This window comes from Leopardus geoffroyi, chromosome D4 (genome assembly GCF_018350155.1).
Source record: "Leopardus geoffroyi isolate Oge1 chromosome D4, O.geoffroyi_Oge1_pat1.0, whole genome shotgun sequence".
Lineage (NCBI taxonomy): Eukaryota > Metazoa > Chordata > Mammalia > Carnivora > Felidae > Leopardus > Leopardus geoffroyi.
In genome coordinates, this window is record NC_059342.1 from 60,571,075 (window position 1) to 60,587,644 (window position 16,570).

General features: G+C 40.3%; 1 protein-coding gene and 1 long non-coding RNA gene across 4 annotated transcripts in view; one reads left to right on the plus strand and one right to left on the minus strand.

The window, feature by feature from the left end:
• Nucleotides 1-16,570, plus strand: part of LOC123592563 — a 37,046-nt gene that overhangs the window by 5,205 nt on the left and 15,271 nt on the right. The gene's annotated exons all lie outside the window — the stretch shown is intronic.
• On the minus strand, nt 325-14,364 carry HEMGN (hemogen). Its single transcript, XM_045467744.1, has 5 exons — nt 14,236-14,364; nt 10,835-10,960; nt 8,994-9,087; nt 3,511-4,724; nt 325-515 (listed from the first exon to the last, which is right to left on the minus strand). The coding sequence occupies exons 2-5, from the start codon at nt 10,911-10,913 to the stop codon at nt 409-411; spliced, it is 1,494 nt and encodes a 497-aa protein (XP_045323700.1). The 5' UTR covers nt 10,914-10,960; nt 14,236-14,364; the 3' UTR covers nt 325-408.

Here is a 16,570-nt window from a genome sequence, read left to right on the forward strand (position 1 = left end):
GGCTGATGACTCAGAGCCTGGAGCCTGTTTCCGATTCTGTGTCTCCCTCTTTCTCTGCCCCTCCCCCGTTCATGCCCTGTCTCTCTCTGTCCCAAAAATAAATAAATGTTGAAAAACTTAAAAAAAAAAAAATCAGTTATTCAGCACCCCCCCTTTCCCGTTTCTGTCTCTCCCCACCGCTATCCTTACCCCAAAATACATATACACACACACACACGCACAAACTAGCAGGATATCATCTACGTGGTAGAGCCTCAAAAAACACCTTAGTTCACTCTTTCAGCTGTAGTCTATATGTGGGAAAAAAACCACTTAAAATATTAATGAGTATTGTAGAGATACAATATTTTGAGAATCACACGTATACTAAGATGTGTATTTTGTTGGACAACTGATGGTTGAGCATCGTTAAAACAAAACATAACTATAGACGTCATTTTCTGGATGAATCTCTTGAGGAACATTTGGAATTGCTGGTATCTCTGGTTCCTCTGCTTTGGGTTTTTCTCTCATTTCTGTAAAATAAAATATGAAAATAGGTTAAATAAATGGTCAACTGGGACAATTGACTAGATTAAAAAACTCTACCTCACACCTTGCACAAAAGCAAATTTCAGATGAATTAAAGATTTAAATATTAAAATACCATAAATGTTGTATAAACAATAAAATTTTCTTATAATCTTAGGATTAGAAAGGCCTTTCTAAGCAGGAAACAGATCAGAAACCATAAAGGAAAAGAATGACAAGTTTGAATTACCAAAAATTAAAATTAAAATCTTGTCATGTAGGTGACAAAAACCACTATAAATAAATTTAAACCATAGACAACTGGAAATATATTTACAACTTATATGTAGGTAAAAGCTTAACTATTACATAGAGATTTTCTAAGTCAATCCAAAAAGATCAAATTTAAAATGGAACAGGAATTCAAACGGGCAATTCTCAAAAGAAAAAATTCAGGAGCGCCTGAGTGACCTGGTCAGTTGAGCGTTCAACTCTTGATTTCAGCTCAGGTCATGACCTCGCAGCTCATGAGATATTGCCCTGTGTCAGGCTCTGCGCTGACAGCATGGAGCCTGCTTGCAATTCTATCTCTCCCTCTCTCTCGGCTCCTCCCTGGCTCACGCGTGAATGCTCTCTCTCAAAACAAATAAATACACATTAAAAAAAATAATTTTAAAAAGAAAAAAATCCCTGTTCATTCTCTGTCTCTCTCTGTCTCAAAAATAAATAAATGTTAAAAAAAAAAAAAAAGGGGCGCCTGGGTGGCTCAGTCGGTTAAGCGTCCGACTTCGGCTCAGGTCATGATCTCACGGTTCATGAGTTCGAGCCCCGCTTCGGGCTCTGTGCTGACAGCTCAGAGTCTGGAGCCTGCTTCATATTCTGTGTCTCCCTCTCTCTGACCCTCCCCCGTTAATGCTCTGTCTCTCTCTGTCTCAAAAATAAATAAACGTTAAAAAAAAATTTTTAAAAAAATCAAATTTATAACAATCATGAAATTCAAATTCATAATAATACTAATGCCTAGAAGCAGTCATTATCAGAAAAGTGGAAATTAAAACAATTAGGTTGTTTGGGTTTTTTAAAACCTAACACATAGGAAAAGATTTTTTAAATGTAATCATGTGCAGTATTGGGGAAAAAGCACTTATATAAACTCTTGGTTTGTGTGGACTGCTAAAACATTTTGGGAGGCTCATTTGACAGAATGTATCCAAACATTAAATGTGGGTACCCTTTGGCCCAGCATTTCAATTTCTAGGGATTTATCCAATGGATATAATCAGACACACTTAAGCTCCCAGTGCCTCAGTTTCCTTATCTATAAAATGGGGATAATATTATTTTTCTGGTAAGCTTTTTAACATTGAATAAAATAATTCACACAAAAGATTTTTGTGTGGCACATAGAAAGTGCCAAATGAATGTTAGTTCCAATGATGTTCACTGAACATTGTTATAATAGTAAAACTCGGCAGTAACCTAAATGTTCATCATTTCAGAGACTGGTTGGATAAATTATTGTACATATAACACAATACCATACAATTGTTACAAAAGATGTCATTAAGATGGCCGTGATATATATTGCATGTGAAAAAATGCAGCTTACACAGAATAGAATGTATTATACTATGTCATTTGTTAAAACAAAGGAAAACAACCTCCAGGATGGGGATCAGAGATAGGAGATGGTATCATGGGGGATTTACTCTATATTCACTTACATATTGCTTTAATTTATCATAATGAACATTTATAATTCATTACTATGAGCCTTTTCTAATCAGTAAAAAGGTATATACTTCCATTTGTTTGGCCAGACAAAACCCCAAACAAGAAAAGCATGAATTAATTGCCCACATTAACCTTGGCAGGAATGAAACTGCTCGAACCGAGCCCTGTGTGGATAAGAGGTGCTTCTCCAACAGGGGCTCCCGTCAGCCCAGACAGTGCTTCACGTGGCTGCTTTTTACTCTAATGTTTTCACCCTTGAAAACCTGGACCCATTGGAACCCAACTAACCCCATGTCTCTGTTGTAGTTATCTTTTAGGAAAGAGCTTATTTGTTTATAAGCTACCAGAAGGATTTCTTGAGAAAAGGATATGGTCTGCTAGACTCAGGCCACTTCATATACTGTCTATGGTTTTGTACAAAGAGAATCAAGGTTCTCAGTTATATCCCTGAGGCAAAGGCCAAATTGAAGAAAGGTCACATAGGGCGCCTGGGTGGCGCAGTCGGTTAAGCGTCCGACTTCAGCCAGGTCACGATCTCGCGGTCCGGGAGTTCGAGCCCCGCGTCAGGCTCTGGGCTGATGGCTCAGAGCCTGGAGCCTGTTTCCGATTCTGTGTCTCCCTCTCTCTCTGCCCCTCCCCCGTTCATGCTCTGTCTCTCTCTGTCCCAAAAAAAATAAATAAACGTTGAAAAAAAAAAAAAAGAAAGGTCACATTATTTTAAAAGTGTCATGCTTAGGAGAATGCTTTTCAGGAACAAATACTGAGATAGAAAGGATCATATCTTGTACCTTTATAACCCCATTGGCACCTTGTACCATGACTTTACTTGCTTTAGTTTGCTAGGACATTTTAATTCTCAAGAAAAACTTTATTCATCAAGCTTTCTTGTTAATTTAAACTTAATCGTTCTTTAAAATATTTTGCACATAATTCATCCTATATTGGGTTTATTTCATTTCACTGGCTAAAGTTTCCCAGAATGGATACTCTGTCAAGTACCTGGTATACACACTTATATTGCCAATTATTTTAATTCTTTGTAAATGTGCCAAACAGGCCCTGGTTGAATGAAAAACATTTTTTACTTGAAACCAGCTAATGACATGAATGATACCCTTGCGATAACAGGGGATATCCTAAATTGTGAAAGAAGGCTATAAATCATCACTCTGAGGGATATGGATACCTATGTTGGTGCTCTAATTATAAATGGGGAATCCTATTAAGTGGCAGTTTCACTGACTTGTCCCAACAAACCATCCCTACCTTGAGGAAAAGTATAAACATCCTTAGCATCCTCCTGGTGTGCTTTAGGATCCTGGCCTTGGGGCCCATCTGTTTCTTGGTACGGCTCAGGAAAGCATTCTTGAGGCACATCCTTATTTTTATATGTGTTGGTGGAGAGGTCCTCAGGCCCAGGTGTTTCTTGGTATATTTCCGGTGAATAGTCTTCAGACCCAGGTGTTTCTTGGTATATTTCAGGCGAAGAGTCTTCAGACTCAGGTGTTTCTTGGTATATTTCAGGTGGATATTCCCCAGCAGCAGGCATTTCTTGGGTTGTCTTATGAGAGGGTGCTTTAGGCACAGCAATTTCTTTATATGTTTCATGAGAGAAGTGTTCGGGTTCAACTGTTTCTTGGTGTGTTTTTGTAGAAAGGTCTTTAGGCACAGCTATTTCTTCTGTTTTAGGCAAGAAGCTTTCAATCTCAGCAATTCCTTGATCTGGTTCAGAATTGTATTCCTCAGGTTCAGCTCTTTTCTGGTATGTTTCATGAGCATAGCCTTTAGGCACATCTGGTTTGGTGAATGCTTCGGGAGAGCATCCTTCCAGGTTAGCTATGTCTTCAGTTTTAGAAGGAAGGACTTTGACTACAGCTGTTTCTTGGCACAGTTTAGGAGCGAGATCTTCAGGTTCAGCCATTCTGAAAGGATGGCCTTGAAGTACAGCTATTTCTTGGCACATGTTAGGAGAGAGGTCTTCAGGTTTAGTCATATCAGGGCACATTCTGGAAGAATTGTTTTGAAGTATGGCTGTTTCTTGGCACATTTTAGAAGAGAGGGCTTCAGGTTCAGCCATATCAGGGCACATTTTGGAAGGATGGCCTTGAAGTACAGCTGTTTCTTGGCACATTTTAGGAGAGAGGACTTCAGGGTCAGCCATATCTTGGCATGTTTCAGAAGAGTGGTTTTGTATTGCTGTTTCTTGTATCTCGGAAGAATTCGCCTGATGTATAATGCTTTCTTGATCCATTGCAAAAATTTGTTTCTCAGGCACAACTTTTTTGGGAGAGGCTACCAGATAGAGCGCTTCAGTTATAGTCCTAGGCGATTCAAGTTCTTTCTCCATAGGTGCTAATGCTTTCTCCCTCATGTCCTTTTTAAATTGTGACTGAGGCTCCACCTTCAGGTCTGTGTTTTGTTGTCTCTTTCTGCCTCTTTTATTTCCTTTTCCTATCCTTGGCCTCTTGCATTTTTTCCCTCTGTGAAAGATCAGAATTAGTGTCAGCAATGGGCCTACAGGATTCAAATAAATGCTTAGTAATAACAGCCGCTGGTCTTCCGGCTGCCTTGTTGCATGACCATGAGAAAAATCACTTAATCTCCCTAGGCCTCAACCTCCTTGTTTGTAAAATGAAGGAGCCAGTGCTAGTTGTCAGGAGAGGAGATGTCCCGCAGGGACTTTTTGTCTCTTGACGCCTTGCTCACAAGGAACCTTCTTGGTGAGTGTAGAGAGTATGTGTGTTTGAGAGCATATACTTAAAGATTGGTTATGGAGAACATATAATTGATGTTATAAAATAATAGATTGGCACTGTGGTTTATGCAGTGGCCTGTCTGGGTTTAGCGTGTGTGAGTTAGTCCCACTATGCCCTGGGTAAACTGATACAATTGCATTTCTGGATCTGCAATCCAGGCACAGCTCCTTGTCTGCACAGCCTGCAGACGGAAGATGTATATCTAATTGCTTATCTAATTCAGTGTCTTGTGTAGAGAATGCTAAAGAGCAGCAATACATGTCAAATGAGACGTTCTGTGAGCTGGGTCAAAAGCTTCAAAAACATCTCTTGAGGTAAAGAAGCCTGGTGGAAAGGTACGAGTGGCCATTTTATACCTACTCCAAATGAATAGCTAGATTAAGGATCTAAAAGATAAAAGGATATGCATGGAAACTTCGGCCAATGACAACTCGTTAGGTACTGCAACCATAACCAAATACAGATGGCTAATACAGATGGGCTGGTGGTGGGGAGGAAAAGTTACTAAAAATAAACATTTCATCCTTCTTCTAAACCTATTGAAATTCTGTTCCATGCTACCTGCTCCACAGAGCCTCCTCTTGCCAACCACGGGGCTGAAATGCTCTCCTTGCTCAGGATTTATTGTGAGGGCCATGCTTTTAGGTGAGGAACATGAGCTGCCTCATACCGTTGTTACTTGTGGAGAAATATTCTTGTAGTAAATATTCTTATTTCTGTTAGCAAACGAGATAAACTCGTGCTTTTCTATCTTCGCAGTGCTCGTAAGTCCTTGCGCACTTAAATGTATACCCTATTCTGCCTTTATGTTTGAAATTTCCAAAATTAAAATTTTTTAAAGACTGCCTCCCTAAAACCAGTTTGAAATCAATATTAAAAAGGTAAACATGTAATAAGACAGTCAAAAATTAATATTAGAAATAATATACAAGAAAATGTTATGTAAAAATGATGGAAAGGCACCTCACCATTTTAAAGTATAATTCCAACTAACAAAGGTAACAGGATAAATTATAAAGTCCTTATTGTCAGATTTTTAAAAGATGGTATATGTGACTTTTTCAGGAAACACTTATTTTATTCTAATATTGAATACTAAATAACTTGTCACAGATCACCGTATGAGGGAATCTGAGTAATGTTCCATGCTCTTCCTGGTAGTTTTTCAAAAGATGCATATATATCTATGTGGTCTAAAATTTAATCTGAACTCTGTCACTGATCAGCTATGTGATCATGGGTAAGTCACTCAAACTCTCTATGCCTTGGTTTCTTCACAGGCAAAATGGAGTAAATGGTATCTGTCCAACCTCATGCGGTCATTGTAAGAATCGCATACAATAACTTAGAGGAATGAGTTATTCAAATATAAATTAGTATTCGTATTAATATAGGAAACACTTATAGTGCTTCCTATGTGCCAGGCACTGTTTTAAGTAATTTGCTTATTCTGTTATCTCATATAATCTTCACCTCAACTTATGAGGTAGATACTATTATTATCTCCACTTTGCAGATGACAAAACAGACACACATTCTTGTCCAAAGTCAAATGGTTAGAAGTGAGGGAGCCACGCTTCAAATGTAGTAGTCATTCTGGCTTTAACAGCCAAGGCTCTTAACCATTACACTCTGCTGCTTCTCTCTGGAACCACTTAGGTTTCGCTGTGTGGTATGTTGTGTAAGAATAGCCCTCAGCTCAGTCGGTTAAGCGTCCGACTTCAGCTCAGGTCATGATCTCGCGGTCCGTGAGTTTGAGCTCCACGTCGGGCTCCGTGCTGACAGCTCAGAGCCTGGAGCCTGGAGCCTGCTTCGGATTCTGTGTCTCCCTCTCTCTCTGCCCCTCCCCCACTCATGCCCTGTCTCTCTCTCTCAAAAATAAATAAACGTAAAAAAAAAAAGAAAAAAAAAGAGAATAGCCCTCAGTAGCACAGAGATATGTCCTAAGAGCATGGCCAGCCAGCTGCCAAGAGGCTCACCAAGTGTCATCTACTTCAGTGACTTTTTCAGCCTTGCTCCCCCCACCCAGCAAGCCCAGAAATCCAATTGGATCAGCACACTGAGACCAGCTCCATTTATCTGGGATAGAACTCATCAACCAGCTGAAAATGGCTGATATATAAACCTAAAAACCAATTTTTAAGTGAACAGTGAGAAATGCAAAGTCACACAGCAGAGGATGCTTGCACTAACAGATGAATGTACTCTTTCTCTGTAGCAGGTATTTGAGAAGCCAAATAATGATCAGAAGGTTGCCCGGAGAGTATGGAATTAGGGAATATAAGGATATTCTTCAACAGAGTCACTTGCCACAGGACTCGAGTACAGAAGTTTCTGCTGTAACACAATATATGCATTCCTGAAAAACCTCACTTTCAGCAAAATCCTACACTAAAAGTGCAGTGCTTATGGGGGAAAATAGAGTTAAAACAAACAACTCAAATCTTGTGCAACTTTCTAACACTAACAAAAATAATAATTGGTACTGGGGGAGATATCCTGAGTAGTCCAGATAGGCAGCTTACTATGAGAAGGCTTCCTGGGGGATAGCAAAAATACGCAAAAGCAACAGTTTAAACGCAGGCTTTCAGCTGCTGAGATCCCGTAAATGCTGGTGGTGCTCTGAGCCAGCTGCCATTGGGTTGGGCCCAGGAGGAAGTGCAGCCTACTCGTGGAGAGCTATGGGGGGCTGGTGGTGTCCTCTGGGGAGGGAGCCCTGGATGTGGGCTGAAAAGGACCCTGCTTATGCAGCAGCCAAGCTGAAGGCTTTTCCCTTTCCTGCTGAAGGTTTTAACTGTATTCCTTTTTGATTAGGAAAAATCATGGACCAATACAGCTTCTACATTACACTGACATCATTCTCCTATTTACCAATCATATGTGAGTTGATTGGTGCTATAGAAACATGTGTTATAGCAGAACAGAAGATTCTCAGTCCCCAGGGGGGATTGGTGCCCTTTCTTAAGAAAAGTGCTAAAACATCTATATTGTATGTTTTTTTTAATGTATATCTATTTTATCTTTGCCACCAAAAGAAACATTTTTCGCAACAATGAAGAAATGCAAATATAACTCCTAATCTAATAATAATATAATAATAATAATTATTATTATAAGAGTGCTTAGATCAGTGGTTCTCAACTGGGGGCAATTTTGCCCCTTAGTCCCCCACACCAAGAGACATTTGACAATGTCTGGAGATATTTTTGGTTGCCACAATGCAGGTGGGAGGCGTGCTACTGGTCTCTAGATGCCAGAGATGCTGCTAAACATCTACAATGCACACAACAGCCTCCCACATAAAGAATTATCCTGTCCACAACATCAATAGTACCCAGGTTGAGAAACCCAGGCTTAGACGAGCTCCTTGGGCTCCCCTTTTCTATCTCCAAGCACCTCCTCTGTTTTCATAGTCATATTTTAAACGGATGCAGTTAGATGCTGTCTCACTTATAATCATGGTCTTGTACTCTCTCCCTAAGATTATATACAAGTGACTTTGCTTGGAGATTTAAAAACTCGTAAACTCTCCTGTCACTTATTTACATAAAGTGTTTTGGTTTGCTCCATGGAGAGTTAATCGTACTCATTCAATTAGTATTTTACTAATAGAAAGCTTGGAAAACTAGCCAGGAGCTCTCCTCAAAGGTATCTCCTGCTCCCGACAAGATGCTTCTATGTTTATATTACCAGAGTAGTAGAAAGAACACCAGGCCTCTCTACAATGGAATTCAACTGCCTGGTGCTTTAATTTAAAAAGAACAGGGATAAAATTCCATTCCCACCACTTCACTAGCTGTGTGATTTTAGGCAAGAGATTGAACCTTTTGGAGATTTGGCTTCCTTTTTTTTCTTTTTGTGTAATAGGAATACCAGCTCCTGATTCATGGAATTGTTGGATAAAATATAGTGTGTAAAAGCACTCAGCACTACTTGACGCATAGCATATACTTGACAAATAGCCATTCCTCTTCCCCTGCAATGATACCATACCCAAATTGCCATTGTGAAGTTTGCTTCTCTTGTGCTTCCTCTTTTCTTTTCCTGAGTTGTTCTCTGTTTCGCAGATTCCAAGTTCCAATGACTTCTGTAGGATCAAGATGGAAGTTATAGGAGATAGTGATAAATTGTGGCATTTTTCAGCAAGAGTCCTATGGCAAGGTGGAGACCCCACCCCCACCCCATCCTGGGTGTCTGTTCTTCTCCTTGCTTTTGAAGGACAAGGACCACATTTTATTCATCCTTATGCCTCCAAAGAATGCCTAGGAGCAAACGCTCAGTAAGCATTTTTAAATGAAAGGGTCAGTTTTTATACATATGTGTTCTATCAACCCATTAGTTTCTTCAAAATAATTTTACATATTGCACAAACATAAAAAAATCAGCCATGTTCTGCCATCCTTAACATTATAACCTGTTTTCATTTTATTTCTCATATCCATCTAGTCTCCATGTTACACAAAGTTGTAATGATAGCATACCGTAATTTTATCATTTATTAACCTAACGTCACGTCAGAAATATTTTCTGTGGTATAGTCCTCATAATTATAACTTTAATCAAGTTGATGTATTCCCATTTGCCCAGTCATTCCACATGTATTGGTTGTTGCCAATTTTATGGGCTGTTGGCTGTTTTTTGTCACAGTAGCTCAAACTATAATAATATTCATGCATACAGTTTTGTTCCTTTTGAGTTTTTTCCTTAGGATGATGTCTCTCCAAGCTTTTTGGGAAGTTATTATCAAAAGAAAGGTTCTGTTGCCATCTGAGTTTGTGAAAAGTTAATGGGTCTTCTTAGAGCCTGTAAAGTGATGACAAACTTGCATGGAGGGCCCCAAAAGACAGAGCATGCTCCTTGGGCCGTAGCAGCTTTTGTTCTTAAGACAGAAGTTCTTAATGATAAATTTGGATTTGGGGGATATTATATATCTATTTTTATCGATGTCTAGTTAATTTACCATTTCCTTCAATTATGAATGTAGGTGACAAACCACAGAAATTTTTGTGCAGTAAGTGACTTTGTCACCAAAAGAAATCACAGATTTTTTCCACATCACATTACAGTTGTTGCAGACACATAAAAACACAATTTATTTGAGATGATATATTCGATTTGATGCAATGCTGTTAGATTCACCATTACTATAATCTTGTTATGCAATGTGTCTATAAATAAGCATATATATTACTGTATCACAGTTTTTCATTTTAATAGCTGTATCTTATAATTGCTTCCTTTGGAATTTTATCTATTTATTTTATATATTTTAAATATTTATTATAAAGAGGTATCTATAGGTTCCTCAGAGTGCCAAAGGGATCCATGGCACAAAAAAAATTAAGAACTGTCTCAAGACCTAGGGTTCTGCAAAACATTTTGAGAAAGGCTGCTTTAGGATAGACCCAAAACTAAGATTAGGAAGTCAAGAGAATAAGCACTATTAAAGATCTGACAATAGGTAGACCAGATCTCTTTCCAAAAAATTATACCAAATTTACCCTACCATGGAAGTATAGGGGTATAATGGTTGTTTTACCTCAACCGTTCAGTACCGGGTATTTTAACATTATCTTTCACTTAAATATGTTATCAAGAAATTATTATGTCCTTGTGTTTCTCTGCTTATTAGAATCTTAATGTATTAGAAGTCACCTCAGAAGGTTATACAGCCCCAATCCTTCCCATCTAAGGTTATATGAACATACTCAATTATGTGCTTTTTGGGGGCCAGATCCATAAAAATTAGGAAAATAATCACAGCCCAGTTCTTCCCAACTGTCACTAAGACATCTTAGTGGCCAGTAGAGACCTCTTAAGATCTCTTTCATTACCTGGAACATGGTTCTCTTCTTGATGAGGACCAGGTGTCTGATGGAGCGTCGAGCGAGATTGGTCCTTTCCCAAATCCATCTTGCTGTTAACTCTTCCTGCTATGTGGTCTGACTTCCACAAACAGCCTTTTTAAAAATATCAAAGCAACTAACAGTTAAACACACACACACGCACACATGAGTTTGTCACTTTACTTCCCGCCTAAAAGTTTTATCTGGTTGGACCACAGCTGCTGACTACTTCTACTTTCTTTATCACACTGCACAGGTGTGAGTAGGGGGCATGGTTGGTCCTACTATCTTCATCCTGTAGTATAGTTGCTAGTTATACAGGGAGCCCCACGGCCACAGCCTGGCATCGTGCAGCCTCCGGTACAGCAGTCATTTATTTCTGTCTGCCAAGAAGTGCCTGAGTCTGATGGCCCTTTTTCCAGATGGAAATGGCATAGTGTAGAAAGTGCCCTAGCTGTAAGACCTAACCAGTCCATGTCCTAGAATAAGTCACCTCCCCATTCTGTGGCTCTTTCCTCATTTGCAAAGTGGGTAAATAATTCCTGACTTGCCCACCTCACAGAGTTCTTGTGAAAAAGTGAAAATCATGAATGTGAAAATTATGAAGCTATGAAATTAACCTTACGTTATTTTCCTGCATGCGGCACTATTACCTTAATCTGTTACAAAATAAATTTCACACGTGTATATGCTGTGAAATTTAGATAATAGACCCAAAGAACCAAATTAGGAATTCAAAGCAAATCTGAACCCTTTTCTGCTCACCTGATCACTCACAAGTGCCTCAAGATGACTAGTGAAATCCACTGTTACTCATCCAGGGAAGGGCAAAAAGAATTTCTTAGCGAAAATATGACCATGTTATGTCACAGAAATTAAGTTGAAACCAAAGGAATTACCCCATCCCCAGTTGGTTACTCCATTCGAGAAGGTAAGGAAGCACAGAGGACTATGGCTGTTCAAGTAGGGAAGGACCACTGAACACAGCCTGCTATGAGCAGCCTTTCTGAGAGTTGCAGGAGCAGTAGTATTCTAGAGTCCTAGATTGGATTGAAGAGAGTTTGAATTCCAAAGTTGCTTAGTTCGGCAAGTTAGATAGTCTAGGGGCCACTTTACCAATCTACAGCATGGGGACAGTATTGGTATCTATCTTGTGGTGTTATTGGGGTGATTAAATCAAATGGTCTGTATAAAACATTTTATATATGCCTGGAATATTGAACTTGCTTAACAAGTATTAGCTGCTTTTATTAATAATAAAATACAGTAACCAGATTTTGGTAAACCAAGTCATAGTTTTAAATGTGCTAAAGAAACTCAGGAAATCTGAAAAGAATCCTTTATAAAGAGAAAAACTTTAAAAAGTGAATATGTGCCCCCTACTTCTCTAGACTCTTAAGGCATTAGAAGTGAAAGGGCCCTCGGGGCACCTGTGGCTCAGTCGGTTGAGCATCCAACTTCAGCTCAGGTCAGGATCTCACAGTTCGTGAGTTCGAGCCTGGCATCAGGCTCTGTGCTGACAGCTCAGAACCTGAAGCCTACTTTGGATTCTGTGTCTCCCTCTCCCGGCCCCTGCCCTGCTCTCTCTCTCTCTCTCTCAAAAATAAACATTAAAAAAAGAAGTGGAAGGGGCCCAAAACCATCTAGTTCCTTCCCCCCACTTTATATATAGATAAATTGAGAGTGAAGGAGAGGAATGATTTGCCTGCCCCAAATTGTCTTACATTGTGCTGACAGCACCTCTCACTGATTATAAGACAGGTCATCTTCTCAGGTTTGATCTTGGCTTGGTATGAAAATGTACGTGTAGTGTGAACGTATGAGAGAAGTGAGCTTTTCAAACACACCGTTAAGTATTGAGAATTATATAACAAACACCCACGTACCCAGCACTCAAACTTAATGTGGTTTTCAGTCACCGTATCCTAATACTTTGAGTTTCTCAGTTCTCCAGCCTTTCCCATAAGAAAAGATCTAAAATCTCTGATAACCTCAGGGAGTCTCTATTCAAAGGATTCCTAGAGGGAATGGAAGGTGTTGTCTGTAATTCGTCTCTATATAACTTTTGGATTTTCAGATATAGGGTTTAAAGATACCAAATACAAATTAAAGTAATTTTGAAAATTATAAAATAGTAGTGTTTTATCATTTAAACTGGCATTAAATTTTTTTTAATGTTTATTTATTTTTGAGAGAGAGAGAGAGAGAGAGAGAGAGAGAGAACAGGGGAAGAGCAGAGAGAGGGAGACACAGAATCTGAAACAGGCTCCAGGCTCCGAGCTGTCAGCACAGAGCCTGATGCGGGACTCGAATGCACCAACTGAGAGATCATGACCTCAGCCAAAGTCAGATGCTTAACTAAGCCATCCAGGTGCCCCTAAACTGGCATTTTAAATATTGATCCCTTTATTTGAGATGCTTTCATTCTTACAGGTTGTTTCTTATGATACCTCAATAAAATAACCTTATAAACTATCTCTGGGGTACCTTACAGAAGATGCAGAAGTACTTCTTAATTAGAATTATCTTTACTCTTGGGGCATCTGGGTGGCTCAGTTGGTTAAGCACCCGACTTTGACTCAGGTCATGATCTCACGGTCCGTGAGTTCAAACCCCACTCCGGACTCTGTGTTGACAGCTCAGAGCCTGGAACCTGCTTCAGATTCTGGGTCTCCCTCTTTCTCTGCCCTTCTCCTGCTCACACGCTCCCTCTCTCTCTCTCTCTCTCTCTCAAAAATAAATAAAGATTTAAAAAATTAAAAAAATTTATCCTTACTCAGGGCTTATTACATTCAGTTCAATGATTCAGCAAACCTTAGGGAACGCCTCATATTGTGCACATGTTGAGCAACAATGTCAGGATGCAAAGACTGACAGATGTAGTTCCTGGATTCTGTACACCGTACACTTGAGGTATATATATCCACATCTTGATTGCAAAGAGCTAATAGACTGTCTACCCTGTTGCAACCTTCCTAAGTTGATTTCACCCCTGCCTCTTCCCTGTATCTGGGAGCAGAGTGTGGAGGGACTATAAGAGGGTGGGAACTTGAGTTAACAGTAAATAGAGCCAATTTTGGGTGGAGGAGGCCAGTGGAAAGACTTCAAAGCAAAGTAGATTGGAAGCCAGGCAAGGTGTCTTTGATGTGATAAGCAGGCCAGAGCAGGAACTTGTTTGGGACACAGAAGTAGCCATATAGTAAGTTCACAAGCCATAGTTCATTGTCCCTTCTCCCTATGGAAAACTCTGGAGTCATTACCAGAATGTGAGATGTTAGCCATTAAATTAAAGGGTGGATATTTTTAAACAAATGCTGCCTTGTTCTAGAGTTATTTGCATATATACACAAAACCTCTTTCTAAGCCACAAACTCTTAGGGGGTAGTTACCTCTCCTGATTCACTTTTCCATCCCCACAGTTTAATCCAGTGGGAGGCTGCCACAGTGGTTCCCCATAAATGTCCACACTCTTGTACGCAGGGCAGGAAGCCTGTGAAGGCACTTTATACACTCAGAGGACTTGATGTGGCTGTGACTTAATAATAGTAATCCCATCATCTGTTCTGGAACTCTGCCTACTGTCATTCACTGGCACCGTCCTGTGTACTGGAGATATGGCAGCTAAAAGACAAAAGTTCCTGCCCTTACAGAGCCTACAGTCTAGTGGGGAGAGATAACCACTAAGCAAATTTAAAATATATACATATGTAATATATCAGATGGTGATAAGTGTTTTGGAGAAAACTGAGCAGGGAACAGCAGGCTGAGGAATGAGGGGGAAAGTTGATGCTGGTTGCTATTGAAATAGGGTGAGGGGCGCTTAGGTGGCTCAGTCAGTTAAGCATCTGACTCTTGATTTTGGCTCAGGTCATGATCTCATGGTTTGGTTCATGAGTCCGAGCCCTGTGTCAGGCTCTGTGCTGACAGTGAGGAGCCTGCTCAGGATTCGCTCTTTCCCTCTCTCTCTCTCTGCCTCTCCCCGCCCTGCCCTCTCTGTCTCAAATAAATAAACTTTAAAATAACTAACTAACTAACTAACTAACTAACTAACTAACTAACTAAATAGGGTGATTAGGGAAGGCTTAACAGAAAGGGTGACAGTTTAACAGAATTGATAGAGGTGAGGGGCCAGCCAGGCTGATAGCTGGGAGGGCATTCTAGGCAAAGGGACACCAGCAAATGGTCGGTGGTGGTAGGAAGTAGGTTCAGAGAGGTAAGTTTGTTGCACCATGTAGGGATTTCTACTCTGATTGAGATGGATAGTCATGGGATGGTTTTGAAGAGAAGAGTGATATGATCTGATTTATATTTTTTAAGGATTATTCTGACTACTGTGTGGAGAATAGACCCTTAGCAGCAGGAAAGGAGGTGGAAGCAGGGAGACCAGTTAAAAGGGTCTTGCAGTCATCCCAGTGAGTGGTGATGAAGCCTTGCACTGTGATGGGAGTGGTGAAGAAGTGATCAGATTCTAGAGTAGCTTCTAAATTGGAGGTGGAGTGAGAGACAGTCAAAGACTAAGAGTTTTGGTCTGAGCAGCTGGAAGACGGAGTTACCACGAATATATGAGGAAGGCTGGGAGGAGCAAGCTTGAAGAAAATGATTGGAGTTTAGTTTGGGACATGTTAACAGATTAGGGAGAAAACAGGGAAGGAGCAGCCAGAGAAGCAGAGGAAAACCGGAAAAGTAAAGTATCCCAGAAGCCACAGGGAAAAAAACATTTCAAGAAGAAGGGGGTGATCAATTGTGGTGAATTTTGCTAACGAGTAGAATAGAAGAAAGGTTGAGGGTTGTGTCTTTCCTAACAGTTCAATTCAATTAATTACAGACTGTGGAGCCCAGAGAGGTTGTTGCTTGGTCAAGGTCATACAGGCAGGACCAGTTACCTAATTTGCAGGGCCCAGTGCACAATGAAGATGCACAGCTCCTCTTTCAAAAATTAAGAAAGTCAAGTCAGCTACAGCAGAAAATTAAACTCCACACAGGGCCCTATTTCACAAGTGTTTCGCCGGATCCTTGTGGCAGACATAAAACAGATCTTCATGTTTCAGATCAAGACACTGGTGCTAAGTATCGAGTGATTTAAGGTCACAGAGCTAGACTAGCAGTGTAAGTGTGGAACCTGGGCCTTCAGCCTCCTGGTCCAGCCTTCTTCCCACAAGATCAAACCAGGTATTGAGGGAGAGAATTGCTTTCCTGCCTCCTAACTCTGGAGCAAGTTTATTTTGTGTGTGTGTGTGTGTGTGTGTGTGTGTGTGTGTGTGTGTGTTTTAATGTTTATTTTGAGAGAGAGAGAGAGAGAGAGAGAGCACAATTAAAGACTGGGAAGAGAGAAAGGGAGAGAGAGAAAGAATCCCAAGCAGAGAATCTCTGTGCCGCCAGTGTAAAGCCCAACTGACTCAGGGCTCCGACTCATGAACTGTGAGATCATGACCGAGCCAACATCAAAAGTTGGATGCTTAACCACTGAGTCACCCAAGCACCCCTGGAGCAAGTTTAAATATTGAGGCCTTGTTCGTGCATTTCAGAGGGCTGATTGAACTGGGAAGGTGTGGGAGGAAGGAAACATTGCTAAGAACTTCTGCCCCGGGGGCTCTGATGATGGGGGTGAGAGGGGAGCACGGGATACTATCTAGTCAAAAACGTGATCTGATAAAAGTGCTCCAAAGCTCATGTAGTTTTAGGCTATACTGATGTAATTATAAAGCCCCCACACCAGGGGTAGAT

Excerpts from the sequence above, each read along its gene's own strand:
- HEMGN (XM_045467744.1), bottom strand. The coding sequence starts at position 10,913 with ATGGATTTGGGAAAGGACCAATCTCGCTCGACGCTCCATCAGACACCT. Across the intron at positions 4,725-8,993 it reads ACTTCACAATGGCAATTTGG|AGGGAAAAAATGCAAGAGGC; the intron begins GTATGGTATCAT and ends GATCTTTCACAG. Across the intron at positions 516-3,510 it reads TGTTTATACTTTTCCTCAAG|AAATGAGAGAAAAACCCAAA; the intron begins GTAGGGATGGTT and ends TTTATTTTACAG.